This window comes from Vidua macroura, chromosome 5 (genome assembly GCF_024509145.1).
Source record: "Vidua macroura isolate BioBank_ID:100142 chromosome 5, ASM2450914v1, whole genome shotgun sequence".
In the NCBI taxonomy this organism is placed as follows: Eukaryota; Metazoa; Chordata; class Aves; order Passeriformes; family Viduidae; genus Vidua; species Vidua macroura.
Genome location: NC_071575.1, coordinates 47,371,843 through 47,393,812, shown reverse-complemented (window position 1 = coordinate 47,393,812; position 21,970 = coordinate 47,371,843). Strand labels below are relative to the sequence as shown.

The 21,970-nt window shown below is 38.0% G+C and overlaps 1 protein-coding gene across 1 annotated transcript in view; it reads right to left on the bottom strand.

Moving 5' to 3' along the window:
• Window positions 1-698: 698 nt before the first annotated feature.
• ZNF277 (zinc finger protein 277) overlaps window positions 699-21,970 on the bottom strand; it is a 41,424-nt gene continuing 20,152 nt past the window's right edge. The window contains exons 3-12 of the mRNA XM_053978908.1: window positions 21,331-21,419; window positions 19,550-19,632; window positions 14,873-14,964; window positions 13,409-13,519; window positions 11,461-11,593; window positions 5,537-5,604; window positions 4,273-4,369; window positions 3,708-3,750; window positions 1,394-1,568; window positions 699-1,044 (exon numbers count right to left, since the gene is read on the bottom strand). Of these exons, the coding sequence (XP_053834883.1) occupies window positions 852-1,044; window positions 1,394-1,568; window positions 3,708-3,750; window positions 4,273-4,369; window positions 5,537-5,604; window positions 11,461-11,593; window positions 13,409-13,519; window positions 14,873-14,964; window positions 19,550-19,632; window positions 21,331-21,419 (1,084 nt within the window). The 3' untranslated portion in view covers window positions 699-851. The remainder of the gene's footprint in view (window positions 1,045-1,393; window positions 1,569-3,707; window positions 3,751-4,272; window positions 4,370-5,536; window positions 5,605-11,460; window positions 11,594-13,408; window positions 13,520-14,872; window positions 14,965-19,549; window positions 19,633-21,330; window positions 21,420-21,970) is intronic.

The following is a 21,970-nucleotide window of genomic DNA, read 5'->3' as shown; positions in this document are numbered from 1 at the left end:
AAGATTAAGATTCTTTCTGGACATGCTGAAGACCTTCTGCCACTTTGAGAACTTGAAAAGGAAATATGGCAGCTTTTCTGGACTTGAGATTTTTAGGATTTCATTTGGATTATGCGTCTGCAATTCCCTAAGTCATTCTTTTACATCTCAGTTCATAACCATACAAGAAATCTACTTTAAATTATTTGGATTTTTGATGCAACCAATATTGCAATTATTCCTATAATAATTAGACTTTAGATTGGCAACTTTTCATGCAGTCAGATATTCACGGGGCAGGCAGAGCATTACTGATGTTTCTGAGCTAGTTTTGAGAATAGGCACCATATGTTTTAAATACTGATGATTAATAATAGAGATATACAGATTTATTTTTATTTTTCAAAAGTTCTAAGGTAAAAATGAGCAAGATTTCCTTCACACACCAGATCAAGAATTACATTTTCTGTCTGCTCTCTAATAGCAATAACACACAGAAGATTTCTCACTGGCTTTACACATTGTCTCAGTTGTTCTCACCTTTCACAAGGTGGCCTTAAAATAAAACTCATATTCTGATTCATTCAGGAAAAATTTAAAAAAGATGAAAAATTTGTAAATAACACTAACGCACAAAGGATATTTGAAGATCCTAGCAGAAAATTGAGCATTCAATTTTAAAATGAAGCTAAAATTTAAAGGAAGATATACCAACAAAGTTAACACTTAAATTTTTATTTAGCATTCACTTTTTAATATTTGTCCCATGATGATAACATTTGTGAGTTTAACTGAATTCCAAAAGTACTGAAATTTTTTTTTTTTTTTGTTTTGCAGAAAAAGCATTAAAGGTCAGCCACTGTACTTCCAGGTCAAAATTTCTCCTGACTCTTTTTCTCTTTACACAGAAGCTGGTTTAAAACACTGCTCTGTTTGAGAGCTTTTAGACTGGATATATCTTCACTTACAACAGGCACTTCTTCACTTTGATCCTCAGCTTTTGCATCTTCACTGTCTGACAATGTACACAGGAGTGTGTCATTTTCATAGGTAGGAAAATAATACCTGAAAGCAACAAAATATGATTACTAGACAGTCACACATTTTGTTTGAGAGGCTGAGACAAGAATTTTAAAAAGGAAACATGAGCAAGTCTGGTTGTCTGGAATGACAGTAAACAGCACACCCAAAAAATCAACTGCACAGTGCAGGTATGCACAGTGTAGAAGAGTCATAGAGAAGAGCTGTATAGAGATTTCTAATTCTGAGTAGTTCTGAGACCACTTATTATTTTATCTGGGCCACTAGAGTTAGGGAGCTCAGGGCACTGTTGTATTCGCAAACCCCAAAACTTTCAATTTACTGTTTCATAGAAATTATCAAGTAATGCTGGAAGAAGTGTATTTGCCCTTACTGTGGTTGATCCCATGTAGACCTGGCTGGCAGGAATGCAATGTGTTTGGTCTCTTCCATATGACTTATCAATCCTCCTTTGGATTCAAATTTCTCCTGGCAGTTGTAACAACGACATTGATGGATTTCTCTTCTGATGAAATTCACTAGCTTTACTTGCTGATAGAAGTTCAGACCTGGGAGAGATGGTAGTGAACAAGCTCTTGGGCAACATAAGTCTTAATTTAAAAATGCTTTCTTGGCTTAAGCAGAAGGATTGATGAGAGTTTACTGAAGACAGCACTGCCTGCATTCTGTATCTTAGCAAATTAACTGAATACGTGTTTCTTCCTAGCTGCTGGGAAACCAACCCTTCTTTTAGTGCAAAAACTGGAAACATTTTGCTTCCTCTCAGTCTGTCTTTAGGCTTAGTTAAGAGCTTCAGGAGGAGGCAAGTAGGTTGAAGAATATTGGGAAATGAGAGAGGGACTGACTACGGGCACTGTATCCTGGCTTCCCTGGGACAGGCCCAGCAGGTAGACAGGATACATGGTTTGGAGTATTCCCTGCCTTCCCTCTGTCTGCCTGAGCACAGTGACTTAAGGGACGGGGGCAGTGGTGACACGTCCCTTTCTGGTGCAGCAGACCTGTCTCCTCTGTGACCGCCTTGCCTTCCCAGGTGTAACAGGTGAGAGCCCCTGCAAGTGGAACCCAACGAGGTTGGGTGACGAGGACAATGGTTCACCCAGCACAGACCCACCACAGCCACTGGGGTTAAGTAAGCCTATGCCCTGCAAAAAAGCTGCTCCCATAAAGAAAGAAAGACAGGTCATTGTCACAGATGGTTCCCTGCTGGAGGGAATGAAGGCCAAAATGCCAACCAGACTCACTTTTAGGGGAAGTCTGCTGCCTCCTTGGGGCACAGGTTAAATGTATGACAAGAAACCTTCCCACCCTCATGGGTAATTATCTGTTAGTGATTTTTCAGGTGGGCAGTGATGAAGTTGCAACAAGAAGTCCTAGGGCAATCAAGAGTGACTTCAAGGCCTTGGGAAGACTGCTTAAGGGATCAGGAGCACAAGCAGTGTTCCAGTTGCAAGGAATAATGAGGGAAGAAATAGGAAGAGCCAGCAGTTCAACACCTGGTTCCAAGCCTGGTGTCACTGGAAGAATTTGGGGTATTTGGATCATGGGTGTGTCAACACGACCCCAGGCCTGCTGGTGACAGATGGGGTACACCTGTCTCAGAGAGGGAAAGGGATCCTTGCACAGGAGTTAGCAGGGCTCACTGAGACAGTTTCAAACTAGATTTGAAGGGGGTAAGGGATAAAACCAGGCCCGTTAGAGATGAGCCTGGGTCAGGATGTCAGTGTATTATGTTTGACAAAGAGAAGTGCTGGGTCCTGCAACTGGTCACACAGCCCCATGCAGCGTTACAGGCTGGGGGAAGCTGCACAGTGGAAGAGGACCTGGGGGTGCTGGTGACACAGCTGGACATGAGCCAGCAATGCCCAGGGGCCAAAAGGCCAATGGTATCCTGGCCTGTATCAGCAATCCTGTAGCCAGCAGGACCAGAGCAGGGATTGCCCCCCTGTTTAGACTGGAGAAGCGGAGTCTCCAGACTGACTTAATCACTCTCTACAGCTACCTGAAAGGAAGCTGTGGCCAGCTAGGGGTCAGTCTCTTCTTCCCAGTAACAAGTGACAGGGGGAGATTTAAGTTGGATATTAAGAAAAATTTCTTCACCAAAAGGCTTGTGAAGCCTTGGTACAGGCTGCTCAGAGAAACAGCTGAACCACCATGCCTAGAGGTATTTAAAATACGTGTAGATGTGGCACTCAGGGACATGGTTTAGTGGGGGACTTGGCAGTGCTGGGTTAATAGCTGGCCTCAATGATCTTCAAGGTCTTCCACAACCTAAATGATTCTACTCTACAGCAGAAAGCAAACATTGGCCAAACAAAGCTCCTAGCTTGCAAGCAAGCATTAACAGGTATAACAATAATAACAACAAAAATAATAATAAAAATAATAATACTTCCAAGTCTCCAGCAGCCAGACCTGGAACTCATAGAGCAGGTACTTATAAAAGCTACTCTGCAAAACAATCAAATGGGTCTAAAGAAAATAGCACACATCCTTGGCAGTAGCAACAGTTCCATAAAAATAAAGTATTCTTGGCTTGCTTTTGTAAGCTGGCAGAAACAGTTTCCATAATGGAAAAGTTAAATGTCTCTACAAAAATAAAAGAGATAAACTTGTTTTCCACTATTCTTATGATGTGGTTTTCTCCACACTAGTGGCAAATGCTGAAAATTACAGCCCCTCTTACTCACCATGCTCTGACTTTATTTTAGGAAAGTGAAATCCATGTGATTTCTGGAGAAAAAAATGGGAAGAAAAAACATCTTATTTTCCACTACCTCTACTTCTACTACTACTCCAAGTTAAAAACAGCTCAGCTTTTCATGGGCTGACACAGACATTCACATATAGACACACAAAAATGAATGCATGAAAAAAACCCCAGAAGTTTTGGTTCATCAGAAACTTTTGCATTCATATTTAATACTGTTAAATAGTTTACTAAAACTGGAACACAGATGCTAACCATAATAAAATATATTAAATCATGAAAGCACTATGATATCAAAGATGCTATTTCTTTACTGCCTGTAGCAGTCTGTACAGTCAAAAGTAATAGCTAGTCATACTCTTAATGTAAAGCTTGACTTCTCTGCATGTTTTAAACAATAGATACTGGAGATGCATGTAGTACTTTAGTTCTGTGCTGAAGAGGACATTTTAATGCAGCAGCTGATTTGACCTTAATAAAGATGTTACAAACACAATTTTTAATTCCATAGTGATGAAAAAACTGTTATTTAAAAGAAGTCTTACCTGCATGTGAAGATACAGTTTTTCTGTGGTGTCTGCTTGTTGTTCACAAAACAGGCAAACTGCACATGCAGGATGCTCTTCCCAGTCAGACCAATCTCTTATGAATAAAAGTCAAAAAGATTAATTTAGTTGTGGAAAGAGAAGAGACTTTTTGAGAAAGGGCAATTCAGATTCTGCTTTCACAACACTAGAAATAAATCCAGAGAAACTGAGTATTTTAAAGGGGTGGAAAAGACAGTGTGGATTTATAGCTGGATACATGATTACAATCTGCTGTAGAGTCTAAAAAAATTACAAATTTGAGAAAAACTGAGCAGTTAATATTGGGTAATTTCTATGCAGACAGGCATTTAATTCTACTTGAAATTGTCTGCACTAATATACAGAATACTAACTTCAATTTCTATCCAGTTTGGCAAGTCATTAAATATTGCTTTCAGTATTTATTTTTCTAAGGTCTTTTGAAATTCTTGTATACATTTCTAATCTTTCAATACACCAGCCAAAGTCATAACCAGGCAGAGCTAACTCTAAGTGTTATTTACTTATGAAATATTAATTACTCACTTATGCTACATTTAGACAAGTACACAGATATTTACCAAAACATCCATTTCAATCCTAGTACTGCTGAGAGATAGAACTATTACTGCAACCAGGTAAAGTAAAATTAACCTCAAGTCACAGAGAGAACCAGGAAGATCGGGGACCTTGATACCCATAAATTTCTTCCTGCTTATTCAATTGTCTATGGCCAAGGAAATCATGTCTGCAGTGATCTGAAGGCCTGGACCACAGAAGAATGCAGAAGAGGTGGATCTTGCCCTCAGTCAGCACTGCTGAGAAGCTTCCTATGAAATCCTTCTTTAATCTCTAATTATTACCTTTTTATCAAATTTTTTTTCACACCATTTCTTCTTCATACTGACACTTTTGATGCTTATTTTTGATTTTTAAATTTGAGCAAAAGCTGTTCGACTGTTTTCTGGTGCAAAAGTAAATAATGCATTTTATCTACATCATTACAAGCCCAGAAGGCTCTTGTTTGAGCTCTAGGGAAACAAAAAACAGGCTTGTGGTTGAAATATGAAGTTTACAGCTCTCATTGCTGAGAAGTGTTTTTAATGAGGACAATTTGGAGTTGATTTGATTGGCTTAAATGAATTTAAACCGTGTGCTAACTGTGCACAGCATTTTCCCTGCAACTACTTCAAAAAATAATGGTCCTGCAAGTCTGTGTAATGGGTACATAAATAACTCTTACTCTTCTAGGTTATCTAGTAATTCCCGGTCATCCTCTGACTGCACTTCTTCCCAGGACTTTCCAAATTCCTGGGGGGAAAGAAGAAAAGATAATAAAAAAACATTTCCTGATTCTCATCACACATTGTCACTGAACTGAATGAACATCTCAGAAGTCACAATCAATATCTTATTTTGGATCACTTCAGTATTGCTGTGAGTAAAAGGTACAGCACTGCTTTAGTAAGAATTTTTAAAATAAGAATTATTTTCATCATTTAACAGTCATACTATAGCTGAGAGGAAGATGATTTGGCACAAAGTTCTCAAGAAAACCAGTGCTGCAACACTTCCAAAGTGTTCCTGAGGTGGGTATGTTACCACTATCTCCAGTTTGCCCTCACACTTGTTCAATCCAGTCTGCCTACCTTGCTTATCAAGCAGCACGTGCTGCTTAATGCAGCTGTCCCACCTGAGGCTTCAGCAGGCACAGCTGCACCAGTCAGTGCCTGTGCCTTGTTCAAGGCTGTGCCAGTGAAAACACGGTGTCAACTTAACTACAGAGTGCTCCAGAAAGGCAGTGAGAGCCCGGGTTCTGTTCCTACTTTTACTTTTTGTGTTGTTTATTTATACCTTAAAGACCTTCAGCATGAAGTATATTGCAATACATTTGTGCAGCGTTCAGCACAATGGCAAGCACTCTCAGCATGACTGAGATATAAATAAAAGGCAATAAAAAGCTGAAGGACTCTACTGAAATACCAGCAGTGATCTTTAGCTTGTGCTTTTCTTTCCTGGGATTCTTCTTGTCTTTAAAAATAAACCCAAGCAAACTAACCAGTAATCAGAATCATATTTTTGAACCCGTACTTTTGATGGCTGTGGAGGATTCACAAAGATTATAGTTGACAATCTTGTCTCCTTAAAAAAAAAAATAAAACCGCTAATAAAAAGACAATCCTTTAATTGATTTTATTAAAATATTCCTACTAATAAATATATTTAATAACATCCTTGGTAACAGGTATGATTATTGCCTTTATGGGTGTTTGGAAAAAGAAGGAAAAGATATCCATCATTTAAGAATTTAATGAGAATTTTTAAAGTTGTTAGTGTCTATAAGGAAAATGATAAACAATTGTCCCTAGACAGGTCTAAATGTAATGTCATCGTATATTACAGAATGGAAATTCTGTAATTAATTCAGTGATACTACATGGTAGTGTGTAAGCTCTGGAGTGAGAGGGGAGACTCGTTAATGTAAGCCATTAACACCTCTCACCACATGTTCTCCCAGCTGCACACTAGTTTCCTATGTCTGCTAATGTTAACACCTTAATGAGCAGACAGTGGCTCACAACCACTGCAAAATGAAGATGAATGTTCACCATTTTTCCCCGTGCCAGCTCAAAGTATATCAGCATAAGAGAGTATGTTCAAAACACCAGCCTTAAGCTTCACCTTTTAATTGAAGGTGAAAGGGAAAAAACATGCCTGAGCTTCGTTATTGCTGATGTTTTTTATGGTGTTTCTGTGAAGAAGGCAGAGAGGGAGCTTGTAAGATGTCTCTGTTTCCCTCATCTATTTATATTCAGAGGAGGAAAAAAAAAAAGGAAAAAGTGAAAAGCTAACCAGGTCTTGTATCACTGGAAAATTGCATGGTGAACGGATAACTAGGAACACTGTGATGAAAGTGCCAAGAGACTGAATCTGAGCAATTGGGTGGAAAAGAGTTCTTTGAAATATCTTTAAAATCCTTCAGGTGGTTATTTTTTTGTTTTGTTTTGGTTTTTTTTTTTGCTTTTTTTAACACTTTTTCAGTTCTCCAGCTTGATGGGCATCTGGGACCAAGGGTGCCTTTGATAAGTATTCAATTTTCTTTGCTTTTTCATCCAAGATGCAAGAGCTGACAGGAATGATCTCTAGAGATTCCCAAGAAATTCTTAACAAAACCAGAGAAAAAAATGAGACTTGACATTGTTAATAGTTCAAACACTAGAAAATGCATAATTAAAAAAACCCTGAAGACCTTGCTATATATTCAAGAAAAAACAACTTTTTCTTTTAAACACTTTCTCCATACCTCACGGAGAGGATGATGCTATAGAAAAGTGAGAACATGCAAATGTGTGTGGTTTGATTATTTCCTCTTCCAAAATGTAGTCTAATTGCACAGAGATGAAATGCTTCACTGGTAATTTACCCTTGCAACCTGAGTGCAGTTCTACAGGAAGAAAGTCTGTGTGCCTCACTGAGGCAACACACCCCAGCTTGAAAAAAAGTGCAGAGATGGGAGAAACTAGAAACAGCAGCTGGTATCTCAAGCAGTGTTCCCTAAAGAGCAGTTCCCAAACTACATGCAAATGGAAATCCAAGCCCGAGCAGTTCACAAACTCCAAACATATGTTGATTTCCTCTGCAATTTTTCTCTTGCCCTTCTTCTCACCTGTTTTGCTGTGATCATCTGAGTTTTCTGTTTTATACTGCTGCAGAACTTGAGATGCTCTAACAGGAAGAAGAGATTACCCCAACTGTAGTTACTCCACACTGAATGAATTTCAATATAAAGCATTCCCCAATTGGGGGATTTTATTAAATCTTGAATCATCACCAACTTAAGAAGGGTTTCCCTTTACTATCTTACATAATACACACCGCGTAAATCAAAAGAGGCTAAATATAAGAAGTGGCTCCCATAATAATAATAATAATAATAATAATAATAATAATAATAATAATAATAATAATAATAATAATATTCTTCCACTGCTCCCCAACAGATAATAGTGACAACCTAGAGCTTGGCAATAAGGAGAAAACGTCTTTTTATTTTTGAGGAAAATAAAGGCTTTATGAAACAAGTTTTCTAGTATATTGCAGGTACCATTTCTCAGCTGCCTAGTTTAGTTACAAGTGTATTAATTCACTGATGCTACATACTGTAGACACATGCCATTAATCAATTTGAAAATAGACATCTGGGCTTCCTACAGAGGATACTCTATACCTAAAAGTGCTGCTGGTAACAATCAGGTAAATACAGAAAGGAAGGCCTTGTCAGTCTGGGTTTGCCTCAGTTCCTCTGGGAATAAGAGAGTTTTAATACTGCCTTCTGTTCTTTTATGGCCTCCAGCAGGCACCACAGATTACAAAGTTCTTCCCTCTCCATTTTTACTTGGCTCTTTGTGCAAAGTGTGCCATGGGGCCACAGGACAATACATACAGAGAAACAAGGAAATTAAGTTGGAAGATTTTTTTTGAAGAAAAGAAAAACAAGGAATTCTACATCTATATATCATGGATACATTGTTGCTGAGTTCTTTGCACTCCAGTACCAGTTTATCTCTCTGAATTAACACTTCAAGCCATTCTGTAGGATTGGTATAATCTTCCACACTTACACAATACAGACAAAAGACCTCTAAATCCACTGGAGAATCATTTCAGATACGATATGTAAAACATGTTTGTGTCTTTGAAACTATATAAGCCCCTGGGCATTCAGAGTAATGTGAAGCACAGACCTCTAACACTCATTGATAAAAACGAGTAAATCTTGATGGTATACATTAAAAAAAAAATTCTGGTAAGTTGTATAGGTGTTAGAGGAGAGGAAGCAAAATCACTACATTGAGCCATTACAAAAAGCAGATCTTGTATAACATCTAGAATTTACTGAATATAGATGCATCTTGAAAAAAATCCATCTTATCACATTTAATATAATCTACTGTAGAGCGTGTATGTGCTCTACAGAGTATTTCCTCCTTATAATGTAAAGGCCAATCTACTGAACTCCTAGTGAAGAAACTGAGGTTATTCCTTTTAGTCTTCCTGTCTCTATGCAGAAAAAAAGGGGTTGTCAAAGGGTGTTTGGAAAGCAAACTCTTTCCATTATGTAGGAACATTCCTAAAAATTTCCTGTGTACAAACATTTTATAGTGAACTATGTTGTAAGTGTTTAAGACAGTTTTTTAGTCTGCTTTCATTTAAAAAAAAAATATTTCTTTAAAAGAAGAAACGTCAGAAATTCTGATGTGGGTATAGTCTGAAGGATCAGAAAGGCTGAGCAGAAACAGTCCCCTGAGTAGACTATAGTGTGGACAACTGAAAATGTGTGGAAAGACAACATGGCTGTAGCAGAGCATGTAGAGCACGACAGAATTGTGATCATTCAAGTATGTCCCAGAAGATGTACTGGCACAGATCTTGCATACGCAGTACCCACTGCCCAATTTTAAACATTTTGGTGGTTTGATGTAGCTTATTTGAGTTTTATTTATTATTGTCTGTAATTTCAAGAACAAGAAAGAATACATGTCTGAGTGATGCTACTCAGTGACCAATACCTGAGCTGGTTCAGGCTGGCACGTGAAGACACCCTGCCACGTCCTGGCCAGAATCCCAGCTGCAGGCAAAGGGGACCAAGGCCCTGACTGTGAAACAGTTTGCATGGTCTGTGGCCACGCAAGCAGCATCACTCAAACCATGCCTGCATGTGGGTCAGGAGGCACACAGACCACAGATCATTGATCATTCTCAGGTGACAGGCATAAGCAAGGCCACCAGTTTTGGAGCAGCTGGAGAAAAGTGGTTAGGTATGTGAATATTAGCCTTGCTGTTATATTTACTTTGGCATATTCTGCTTATTAACATGACACAGCCATTGTGTCTGTATTCATGTTATGACCTCCCTGCATGTCTCAAATTTCTCAAGTAGTACTTCACAGTTCTCAGAGATTCTGGGCAGTCATCTAGCTCAGTTTCGTGATCTAAGATGGAACAGATTAAAATGTCAACAATGAAGGCAAATGAGAGATAAAAGATAATTTCAATAGTTCTGAAAACATAATATTACATGCAGGACAAGCAGAGAAGGACAATATTACGTGCAGGACAAGCAGAAGGAACTATTAAAATCACTTAAAACAATTACATTAAATTAAAATCTGTTAACTTCCAAAGGAGAAGTAAATGCTCAGTTCTGCTGAGGATCTAAAAACATCTACCCTACATAGCTTCACAACTTTTTCCTCACTGTCCAGCAAATACAGGTCAGTTTTCAAAATTGTGAAATCTGAATATCTAGGAAAAAAAGCCCCGGGTCTCAGATCATTGATCTTTGGAAGAATAATATAAAATATCACCAAGGGAACTCATTCTGTCTTGGGTAGAAGGGACTTGGCAGAGCATTAAACATACAAATTTTTGTCCTCAGTATTAAAGTAACACCCATGGAGAGAAATTAAAAGGAAAGAGTAGGTAAAACAGTCAAGAATGCCTATTTATAACCTGGATATTAGCACATGTAGAAGGCACAAAGACTACTTCAGGTGAACTATAGTTATTTCTAGGACAGAACATAGCAGCTTTTGAAGCAGTTCCTATATTCATAAGTTGAAGGCAGCAAATGACAATCTGGTACATACACATGCACACACTCAGAGGTCTGAGATAAAAAAAATATTTAGTAACATACACCTACCTGGAAGCTAAAAACTAACTGTTTTTCTTTCATCTCCGTGTCTTTCATTTTCCTCCTCTTTGCATTTAATTTACCCTCTGAAGAGCACTTCCAGCTTAAGGTTTGTAGAAAAGGAGCTCAAAGCCAACTTGTTTTAAGTTAGACCTCCATTTACTTAATTGCTCTATCTCACTTTCCCTTCTGTTTTTAAAGCAGAGACTGAGCACTAATGACATGATGATTAGTGTCTCTTCAAGCTACACTCTAGCATCTCTCAAAATCAAATCTCAACAAAAAATGTTTACTAGTGCTTAGTTTGACAATTATCCAGAATATCATAGCATAAATGAGCATACTTCTTAAGGATCCTTCACTTGATTTTTGACCTTTATACTAATTGCTAGTTTGGATTTATTCACTTTTAACTAGATAATGTCTGTATCTCTTTAGTCAATTTGCTAATTATTCATAGAACTACTTACCAAGTAATTAATGATATAAAATTTGTCATATTCTTTATTTTTGGCATTGATTCTGCGATGCTGCTTCTTTCTCATGTGATCTTTAAGTGTGTTTTTGTCTCTGAAGACTTTTTCACAGTATAAACACTGCAAGCTAAGATAAAAAGTTAAACATGTCAACATGTTAAACTGAAAATAGTACAAAATAATAAACTTAAATAAGCTGGAGTTATATATCATAAGATTAACCTAAGCATGTCAGAGCAAACTAATAGAAACAGAAAGCTTATTTGAAAAAAAAAAAGACAAGATAATCTTAGATCACGGTACAGTCAATCAAACAGAAATAACAATGAGAAAAAATGAAAAATATAGCTAACAAAAATTTTTACTGTTTGCCCCATATGCAAAGTGGGAGAAAAGTCTGAGTACCCAAAGTAGGCACAGAAAGGCTGCTGATTGCTCACTGTGTGAGCTCTGTAACTCAGCATGGACTTACACTGACATCCAATCCATCTGTAATTGTTTCTTTGTAATTCAGATTGAAAACAACTAAACTGTGAACATACTACTTTTCTTTTGAAACAATTTATGTTAGCTAAACAGAAAGTTTTTACATCAACAGGGAGGGTAAATGAAAGTTTGCCAGGGTGGTCAATGGGTTTTGAAATCCTAAGTAGTAAAATTCTGTAAAAAAATTCATATCCACACACAGAGAGAAGTATATATAATTCATAGATAAACATACATACCCATAGGTACATGCATATATGTACATAGACAGGAAAGTATTATTTAGGTGCATATACACATTACTCAAGAAGGTGAAAACATTCATTAACAAATGAGAATTTTACCACAGTATGTCTTCCAGAGCAATTCAAACAAAACAGAAGTATATGCACTGACTTAAATCAGCATCATAAAACTGTTGTGGTTCCAGATTCCCCTCTGATATTTTGTGTGGAACAGGACTTCAGGATTCTCAGTATCATTCTGCCTTTCAAAACATTTAAGAAGTTTTGAGTTCTCCCTATGCCTGCAGACTTCAAATCAAGATTGCCTTGCTGGTGAATCATAGGTCTGATGCCAGAATACATCTATGAATTTTAATATCTGCTTTGTTTCACCTGCTAACAGCAAAGTGCTTGCTCTACTTGAGAAAGGCATTCCCACGAAAAGTATGGAAGGCTTTCTGTCAGCATGCATAATGTAGTCTTATTTGCCTGAAACAAGATTTTTCTCCTCTAGTACTATTCTACTAGCATAGCTAATATGTCTATCCTTAGCTGTAGGGGGAGTGGCCTTTCACTACTCTGGACACAATTTCAGCATATGCATTAACTACAAAGAGGATCAGCTTTGAGGAAACTCCCTCTATCTGAAAGCCTCAGGTCCTACTGATAAACAGTAGAGCTGCAAATTATCAGTGAGCATGGTAATTCAGTGCATTAGGCAACACCAACGATAAAAGAAAAGGCATTCTTAATATGTCTTCATTTCTGGGAAAAGTTAACATGTATCTATCTCCTTCTGCTCTGGGTTTACTCTCTAAGCAGTACAAAAGGGAGAGACAGAACATCCCACAGTAATGGTATATGGAGGCAAATGAAGACTGGAACAAGGTCTCTGTACTCAGTGATTAAAGAGATGTTTAGCAAAAAGTTTGTCATGATGAGAAAGAGCATTATTGCTAACAGTTATGAGAAGAAGGCATGTGCTATTATTGATGTCAACCTGTGCAACACATAACTGAAACAGGGCACTTGACTTCATGCTATTAACTGCTAGGAATTAGCTTTCAGTAAGTCAACAAAAAGACTTCTAAGAGGACTCACAATAAATTCTTTGCTCTCTTTGCTTCTTCTTAAGTAGCCACAAATGTGGAATTCATTTTTACCTACTATTTCCAAGTCAAAAGAAATACAACCCAAGTTTATTGAAAACAAACAAACAAAACTCTACTTACTTGTCAAGCTTCCCCTGTAATACAGCCAAAAACTCATAGCAGTTCACAATGTTATCTGGCAGCCCAATGTTAAAGGCATGCTCTCTTGCCATATGATTGAGAAGAACAGATCTACAAAAGACATTCAAATAGAGTGTTACATATTTTTGGCTATATATCAGAATTATTCAATTACTGATTTAAAATACAACAATGGCTCTAAAACTGTATAAAAGCCAAAGTTAAATAAACAGTAATAGTCTTGCTGCCACTGCTAGGAAAAAAAAAAATTTAATTGAAACAGGAAGTTTTTCATTTTCAGCTCTGTTGAATGTTCAGTAACATTGCAACTGCTCTATCCACATGCATGAAATATAATCCTTTAAATGAAAATTACAGTATAGTTTATTTTGACCCTCACTGTTAGCAAAGATCATTCATTACCCTGTATAAGCAAATCATATTTCACACAACCCTCTTGAGAAACATTCTAAACAGCCAGACATCTCTATGCTGGTTAGCAGAGCAGAAATTCTTGGATGCAATGTGCTTTTACATCAATATTGCTTCACACAGCACTAGCAACATGAATGGCACTCAAAAGTGTACACAAATAAACATAATGGGCATTCATAAAATATATTCTTCTGACAGAGATATACTGGTTAATTCCTTAGGTGCCCAGCTTCTCTATATGCCTCAGATTCTGCTTTTGGGGATTAAAGAAATATCTGAATGTTGACACTTGCTTTTACCATTGTCCAGGCATGATTTTCAAACATGCACTCTGCCTGTCAGACTCAAGAGGAAGCAGAGGAGGAAGCTCCTCTACTGTCACCAAGCAGTAGAGAGGGACACTCATAGAACATTGGGATGACCTGCAGGAATATGACCCTGGTGCTTCTACCCTTCCAGATTAGCAGAACTACCCATGCAAACAGACTTAGCCTCTCCAATTGAAACTGATTTACTCTGAAAAAACAAAGTTTCTTTGGAGCATGCACTTCAATGCAATTCTTGCCTGCACTTGACTGATGCTGTAAAGTCCTCTGTTCTCACTCTAATTTTCCTCTCCTCTTTTTCATTGGATATTCAAATTCACACTAGCTAGGTAAGCTTTAAATAAGAAAATGTACAACTGGATAAAAAAAATTTGTAAACATCACACTGGCTTACACAGCTGTCCTTGTCACTAAAGCAGCCAAAAAAAAAAAATTTCTCTTTAAAATGGTTCACTCAACTCCAGAATACCATATAGTAGAAATAATTGCACTGGAATAAAAAAAAAAGTTTGAGAAGTAGGACAGCAGCTATTTAAAATGGCACTTCAGTTGAAAGAAATATGTAAACTATACCTTAAAGTTAATTCTACCTTCTGAGTCCTACCATTATGCATTAACTCGTTCAATAACATTGAAAACATAAATAAAGATGCTGAGTAGGTATCAAAAAATAAAACAAAAGCAAACAGGGCAATAAACAAACCTGTTTCCTGTGAATTCTTGATCACAGAACATACACATACTATGAAAACTTGTGTCATATCTCTCTTGTTGTTGCTGTTCTAGAATTTCTCTCTATGAAGAGGAACAGATATAGTTATTCAGACAAAACCATAATAATAAAATCATTCCATCACATAAGTTTATTATACATATTTATCCTTACTTGTAACAATGAACATATAAAATTCAAATGTGCTGCTGGCACAAACCAGATGTCAGTATGTTTTGAGTGTGGGTTCTCACAGAGATTCCAAGTTTTTCCAAAGGCAGTATGTGTCCCAGCTAAGTTTTGGTAAAATTCTCTTAACTTTATATACATGGTGCATGGAAATAAATAAAATCCACAGTGAGATCTTATGCAACAAATTAAATAATTTTGTATAAAAGGTATCAGTTTAATATTTCTACCTGTAATTCAGCTTTACCTGTGGTATCAGTGAGCAGGTTTATGGGTAACCACCTAATGCCCCGTGGAAAGGCAAACTCAATCCTACATGGCTAATTGCAGGCAACCTAGAGGGCTTTTTCCTAATACAGTACACAGCCCTGGCAGTTTCTGTAAGAAACTGGCACACATCACAAGCACTTCTGATGTTGCATTACACTAAACTTCACTAACATCTCCATCCCTTCCAGTGGATATTTTCAACCTCCTGAACCTTGTCTCAGTTTAAGATTGTGACAAACTGGGATCATACAAACAGCTCTTCCTGGGAAGCTGGTACAGCTTGCAGCCTTAGTGAAGACTCCTCTTCAGGGTCTTTACTTATTGGGAGAAAGAAAAGCCCCTTCACCTAAAACTACCAGTCAGATGATGGGTGAATAGCTGTATGCATGACAGCAAGACAAGGTCAGTGCTGCTGTAAGGAAGTATGTATTTTCAAAAAAATAAGTCTGGGGATGTTACTTTTTTATTTAAAGGAAACACCCAGGTGCCTTATATTGACACTGCCCCTCCATGTTTCTCTAGTTTTGCTGCCAGGGCTTCCTTGCCTGGTAGTGCTTCACAACAACAAAATCTTTGTCAAGACTGTGTTTTTCCAAAAGACTGTATCTGTTTTATATTTCACAGCCTTGTCAGCTATTTCAGCAAGCTGTGCTCTCTAACCTACTTCAGGCTCATTCCTTGGCCTCTCTCAATACATCACAATCACCATTATGTCTCTGCATGACATCCACCTTGGCTAGCTCCCTGCTGCAATACAGCCTGAAATATTCCTAAACTGATTTCAAAACTGCAGAATGAAATGCTTCAGGCAGCACATTTTAAAGACAGCATTTGTCCTTGTTTGGGCTTGCTGTTGGAGACAGCAGTTAGGATTCAAAGGATGCAGAAAAATCACCAAAAGTTGTATAGTTCTGGTCTTTATTCTATGCAACTCACATGAGCCCATTTGCCAACTCACTCTTAATTGCTGGACTTGTCTGGAGGTAAAAGGCTTTACAAAGCAAAATATCTATTTAACTTGCAAGTCAACACTCAGATTGCAGCAAAAGGAAATGAAAAAATAAACAGACTTTATTGCTGTAACTAAAGCAGTGACTCCATTAGCCCCAACTACAGCTGCAACTTGATTTCACAAAATCCTTCTGTAAAAACTGAGGATACAGTTCTGATATTCAGAACTATTTAGCACTGCAAACTATTTCACACCATAATAAAAATGTGTATTTCTTTCTTTCCTAATTTAATTACTCTGTAAACAAAACCAGCACTTGCTTTGGGTTAAATTCTCCACTCATTCCGGAGTTTGAGGAAATGTCTACTTGCAGAGCAGATGAGATTGCTCACCTGCCAACAGACTCCTCATGCCTTTGGCACTGCAGTGGAGAGAAGGCTTAGTTGGTACAGAACTGCATAGTAAAAAACACCACAAAATCAGAAACAAATGCCCTTTAAAAACCAAAAAAGTACAGTCCAATTTATAGCAGCCAGGAGGAATTATTTGTAATAAGATGGTTCTATGAAAACATCAGCTGCATGCTCCATCACAACCCTTTTTCCTCCCTCAAAGCCAAAATCATGACATACACTTGGGAAACAAATATCTTTATGACACTGCATGCCCACATGCAAAATTCAAGGTATCTTTCACAAAGTCAAAAAGATTGCTGAAAACCATAAATGATACAGAGAAGTGCAGTAATGATGTACTGTGAAGAACTACCGAAGAGCATTCCTCAACCTCAAATCACCTAATCACTGAGGTTACAAAGGATCTCTTGAGAGCAACAAGTCCAACCCCTATGCCCAAGCAAGGTCACCTCTACCTGGTTACCCAGGAGTGTATTGAGTTTTCTTCTGACTGTGTGCACAGAGGAAGAGTTTACAGCCTCTCTGGTTAACGTGGCTCTAGTGTTTGACCAACCTCATAGTAGAAAAAAAGTGTTCCTTTATTTCCAGGGGGAATTTCCTGATTTTTAATTCATGCCCATTACCTTTTGTCCTGTTGGTGGGCTCAGCTGAGAATAATCTGACTCCTTTTTCATTCATCAAATATTTATATACATCACTAAGTTCCCCCACAGCCTTGTCTTCCAGACTTAACAGTCAAAGCTGTCTCAGCCTCTCCTCGTATGTAGGATGTTGCAGTTCCTTAAGCATCTTTGTGACCCTGCATCAGAGTTACTCAAGGAAGTCCATATCTTTCTTGAACTGGGGAGCCCTGAGCTGGACCCAGCACTCCACTGAGATGTGATCTCAGCAGTGCTGAGTAGAGGAGAAGGATAATCTCCCTTGACCTGACTGCAAAACTCTTCCTAAACCAGCCCAGGATGTTGCTGTCCTTCTTTGCCATGAGTGTGTGCTCCAGCACAGGACTAATGAAAGACATAATGCAAGGCAGATAAATCAGGAGACAAATCATGAATGGTTTGGATAATACTAAGGACAAATTCTTCACTATCTCTTCTAATACAAAAACCTGACAAGTGTGACATGACAGGTTCAAAAGGACCAAATAGATGGCTCTCTCCCAGTGTGTGATCAAGCAGTGCAACTCACTCCCGCAAGTAGTGGGGATCCTGGAAGTTGTTGTAGGTTCAGAGTTGGAGGCTCATATTGCTGTGTTCAGAAATTTTTGAGCTGCCAGTCGCAGGAGACTAAGTGAGTATTTTGGGAAAGGACCACCACTAGATCAGAAGGCAGCAAATACCAGAGACACTTAGCTGCTGTCAAGGGTGAGATACTAATCTATACAAACCTTTTTTACTGAACCCAGATAGCTTTGGAAGGGAAGTATGCTAGGCATGAGTGCATCAGCTATTTTTTTGAGTCCATGAAAATCCAATGGGCCTATACAGGAATACAGGTTTCAGCTCAGGCAACTCTAATTCCATGGGAAATCCCCAGTGGAAGAACTACCACATTTCTCCTTTGCAGGAGCTGGGATCCTATGGAAAGCTGTGTAATACTTGTACATATTTCTCCAGTTCCGTGGATTCACTAGTCATATACTTCAAGCTAAAGAATATTACTACTGCCAGCAAATGGAAATAGCACTCACAGAGTAGCTGAACCAACTGGATTTTGCCTGCCAATCCCAATTTCCCTAGGACTAGAATTTGGCTTGGTAGGGTTCTCTTTCATTCTGAATGCATATCAATAACCGTGTCTTTATTTGCATGCTGCGTATGAACAAACTTGTAATACAAACATAGCAGAAGAAACAGCATAACAAATGGTTAAAAGGCCTGTGTTGACAATTCTCAGGACATGGCTGCCAGCACTAAACTGAGGAATGTATTTATGTAAAGACCCTAAGGCCTGCACTCTAACATCTCACAGTATAGACACAGGGTATTGTGCATCTCCAGTGGAATACCCTGCGTCCTAACTTGAGGAGATTGCCAAAAAAGCTGCTGTGTACCATGTAACATTCATTTTTAAATTAGCCCAACAGCAAAACCAGACTTCAGATGTGTATTTCAAACAAGAAACCAGAAAAAACCCCACTGGCCAACAATCTAGACTAAGACTCCTGGAAGCCGGTCAGCATGAGTTGAACTTGAAGGACCATCCATTCAGAACTGACAATGCCTAAAAGTTCAGCAAGGTCTGTCCACAGTACTAGGTTGCCATCAGGCAAGAAGAACCAGAATGGCCCATGTGGACTCAAGAGCTGGCATTTCATGTCCTTTGCATCTCACAGAAACAATACCGGCCAGACTTCCTCCACTCAGACACTATGGTGCTTGTGAGTATGCGACTGTGAATTAATGAAATTTGGGAAAGGGAGTGCGAATGCACAAAAGCAGCTTGCTCAAAGATTTTGTAGGTAAGTATCACCTTCTCTGTTCACAGTATTGCACACCAAGTTCTAGTTTGCTGATTTCCCTCGATGTATATTATTACATGAAAAATAGATCCTTGCAAGAAGAAAAATGTTCAGCACACTCAACCTTCTTCAGTGTTCTGGGTGTATTTTCCACTTGTGTGGAACACTGACATACAACCTGTAAATTTATCCCACGGAAAAATCTATAAACAGGGGATTTGTGTACAGTTGTGCAGGAGCTAGGGAAATGAGCTTAAAAAAAATTCAGAATTTTGCCATCTTGCAAAATATGCTTTCACTTTCAAATGCCTGCTAAGTTACTATATATTATTCTATTGGAGTGTTTACCTTAAAAAATGAAAAAAACAATAATTTCTTACCAGTCTCTTTTGCTGAAGCTGTTCTCTAAGTAATCTCTCTTCTGGTAAAACATCACATAAAAGAAAATAATTGTCCTGTTCCTCTGTTAAGAGATTAAAAAGTGTGAATAAGGAATGGAAAGTTGCAGCTGTTTTGAATATTACTGGCAGATAATTTGCTAAGACTTTAGAACATATTAACAATGTAAGAATGTGATTTTTAACCTATAAAAGTCAGTTACTTTAATTTCATAATTTAATGAAACATGTTTAAATATTTGTGCATATTTATATTGGAGTATGAAGGCAAAAGTCTTGCATAGCTTTTCTCCACTACCAGCTTTATTCATTTTTGTGATGGTTCTTCTGGATACATAAAACAATTAGCATTTATATTGATTACAGATTAAAGTCAGCATGAAAGAAATAAGAAATCACTTTTAATTTTTTCTTATTAATTATTTCCCTAAGTAACTGTCAGTTTTCAGTAGCTATCATATTTTGGCTTATCCTCCCCTTGCTCTGATCTATCACATTACCTTTTACCATCAAATATTTTCCCACCTGTGGATATACAGAACTGTTCAGTACCATACATTGAGACTTGCCTAATTTACATTTCTACTTACATGTTTTACACATATTTTATCGTTAGTAACCTTTTTACTAGTTATGGCCATATCCAATTGAAGAAGGCAACAAATTTTATTCAAAGAAATTACAATTACTCAGCATGTAGGAAAATACCAAAGATAATGGGTTGAGATAAGAACAATTTTCTGGAGGGGGAGGAAGGAGAGAGAGAGAAAGAGAGAGGGATAAGTCTCATTGATATTTCATAATTCTGCTATTCAGGTGCTTGATTTGCAGTTTTCAAACTGAGTGGGGTTTGTAAGAGATACAGAATTATGATTTTTGAAATGATTTTCATGTTTTCCAGAGCTACCTTTCTTGAAATTATTTAGAGTAATTAAAAAATATACTTTCACCCATTTTGTACTCAGTTTCCACTTTCTAACCATCTCTGACACCAGCTGTATGCATTGTTTCCTCTCTTTTAAAGTCTGCATTGAGAAGTAAAGATGCAGAAAAGCCCTAAAGTTCTTATCTATTTTAGGTAAACTGTTTTTCTGTTAGAAAAGGAAAGTCAAAGTAATGCATCAGCTGCTTCTGAGAAAAACACTTCCTTCACACAGTCAACACTGTCCCTAAGATGGAATGTGCCACCATACCAACTCAGCAGAACAGTGAACTGCGGTTTCAGACTTGTACTGGAGCCCAGAAAACTGCACAATTTATGGCTTCTGTGAAGATGACATCTCCTGACACTCTTGGGGCAGGGAGTACTGTGGCAGGGGAAAGGAAGGGGGGTTGTGGCCCTGATGCCCAAGAAGAATTAGCAGCATCAGTGCAGGTGGTGGGCAGGGTGAAGTCAGAAAAGGCAGCTCACTGGGAGTGTTTCTCATCATTTTGAAAGGACGGTCACTGGTTTTTTATGCAGTGGGTACCAACATCTCCCCAGGCACCATGTGAGCAGCTCTGCTTCAAGGCCTTGATTTGCAACAGGCCCCAGTTCACAGGACATTTAAGCATGTATTAATCTCATCCTCACTCAGCACAGTGCTGAAGCACGTGTTGCAATCCTTGGAAAAGCTAAGTTTAGGTATGTGCTTAAGAGTTAAACATTACTTCTGTGGTTTTCTGACCTAGTGTCAGACACACTTAGCTGATCAAAGTAGCAGTATATGCCAGAAATTATCACATGATCTGCCCATCAGAGAGTAAGCATGCAGCATACTTACCTAATGGAGCTTTTGAATTTGTTCTTATCACACTACAGAAGTCTGTGATAGGCTGTTCTGCAAACCTCCTCTTCCAGTACAGGATGTAGCTTTAAAAACAAGGGGGAGATGATCAGTGAAAAAGGAAACACCAAAAAACTTTTAATAAAAAAATGACTAGCCCTTGTTTTTTTCATGCTCTGAATTCTTAAGTGTTTTAGTTTCTTTTTTTAAGTCCTATGTCCCTTCTTCCTTCCTTCATATTAGTTTTCAATTTTATGAAATTAATTCAGTTTCACTTAAACTGGGTTTAACCATGCTGTCAAAATGAAGAACTCAAAAAGCAGATTTGCACCAAGCTTTGCATAAACACTGTGACCTATTCACATCTACAGACAGAAGTGCCACTCAGATGCATCTTTACTGAAAAGATATATTACAGAGCATTCTCAAATTCCCAAAATATTGTACTCTGTGTTCTGCAAGATGCAGTCAGGAAGCTGAAACTCAATAAAAACACCAACTTGACAAAAGTGAGGTTTTGGCAGGTCTCCTGTGGAGTTACAGTGAAAGCTGTAGCTTGGCAGACAACTAGAAAGACTGAAAAATGAAGTCCCTGAACACCTGGGGGTAAGACAGCAGACAGAATAAGAAAAGATTT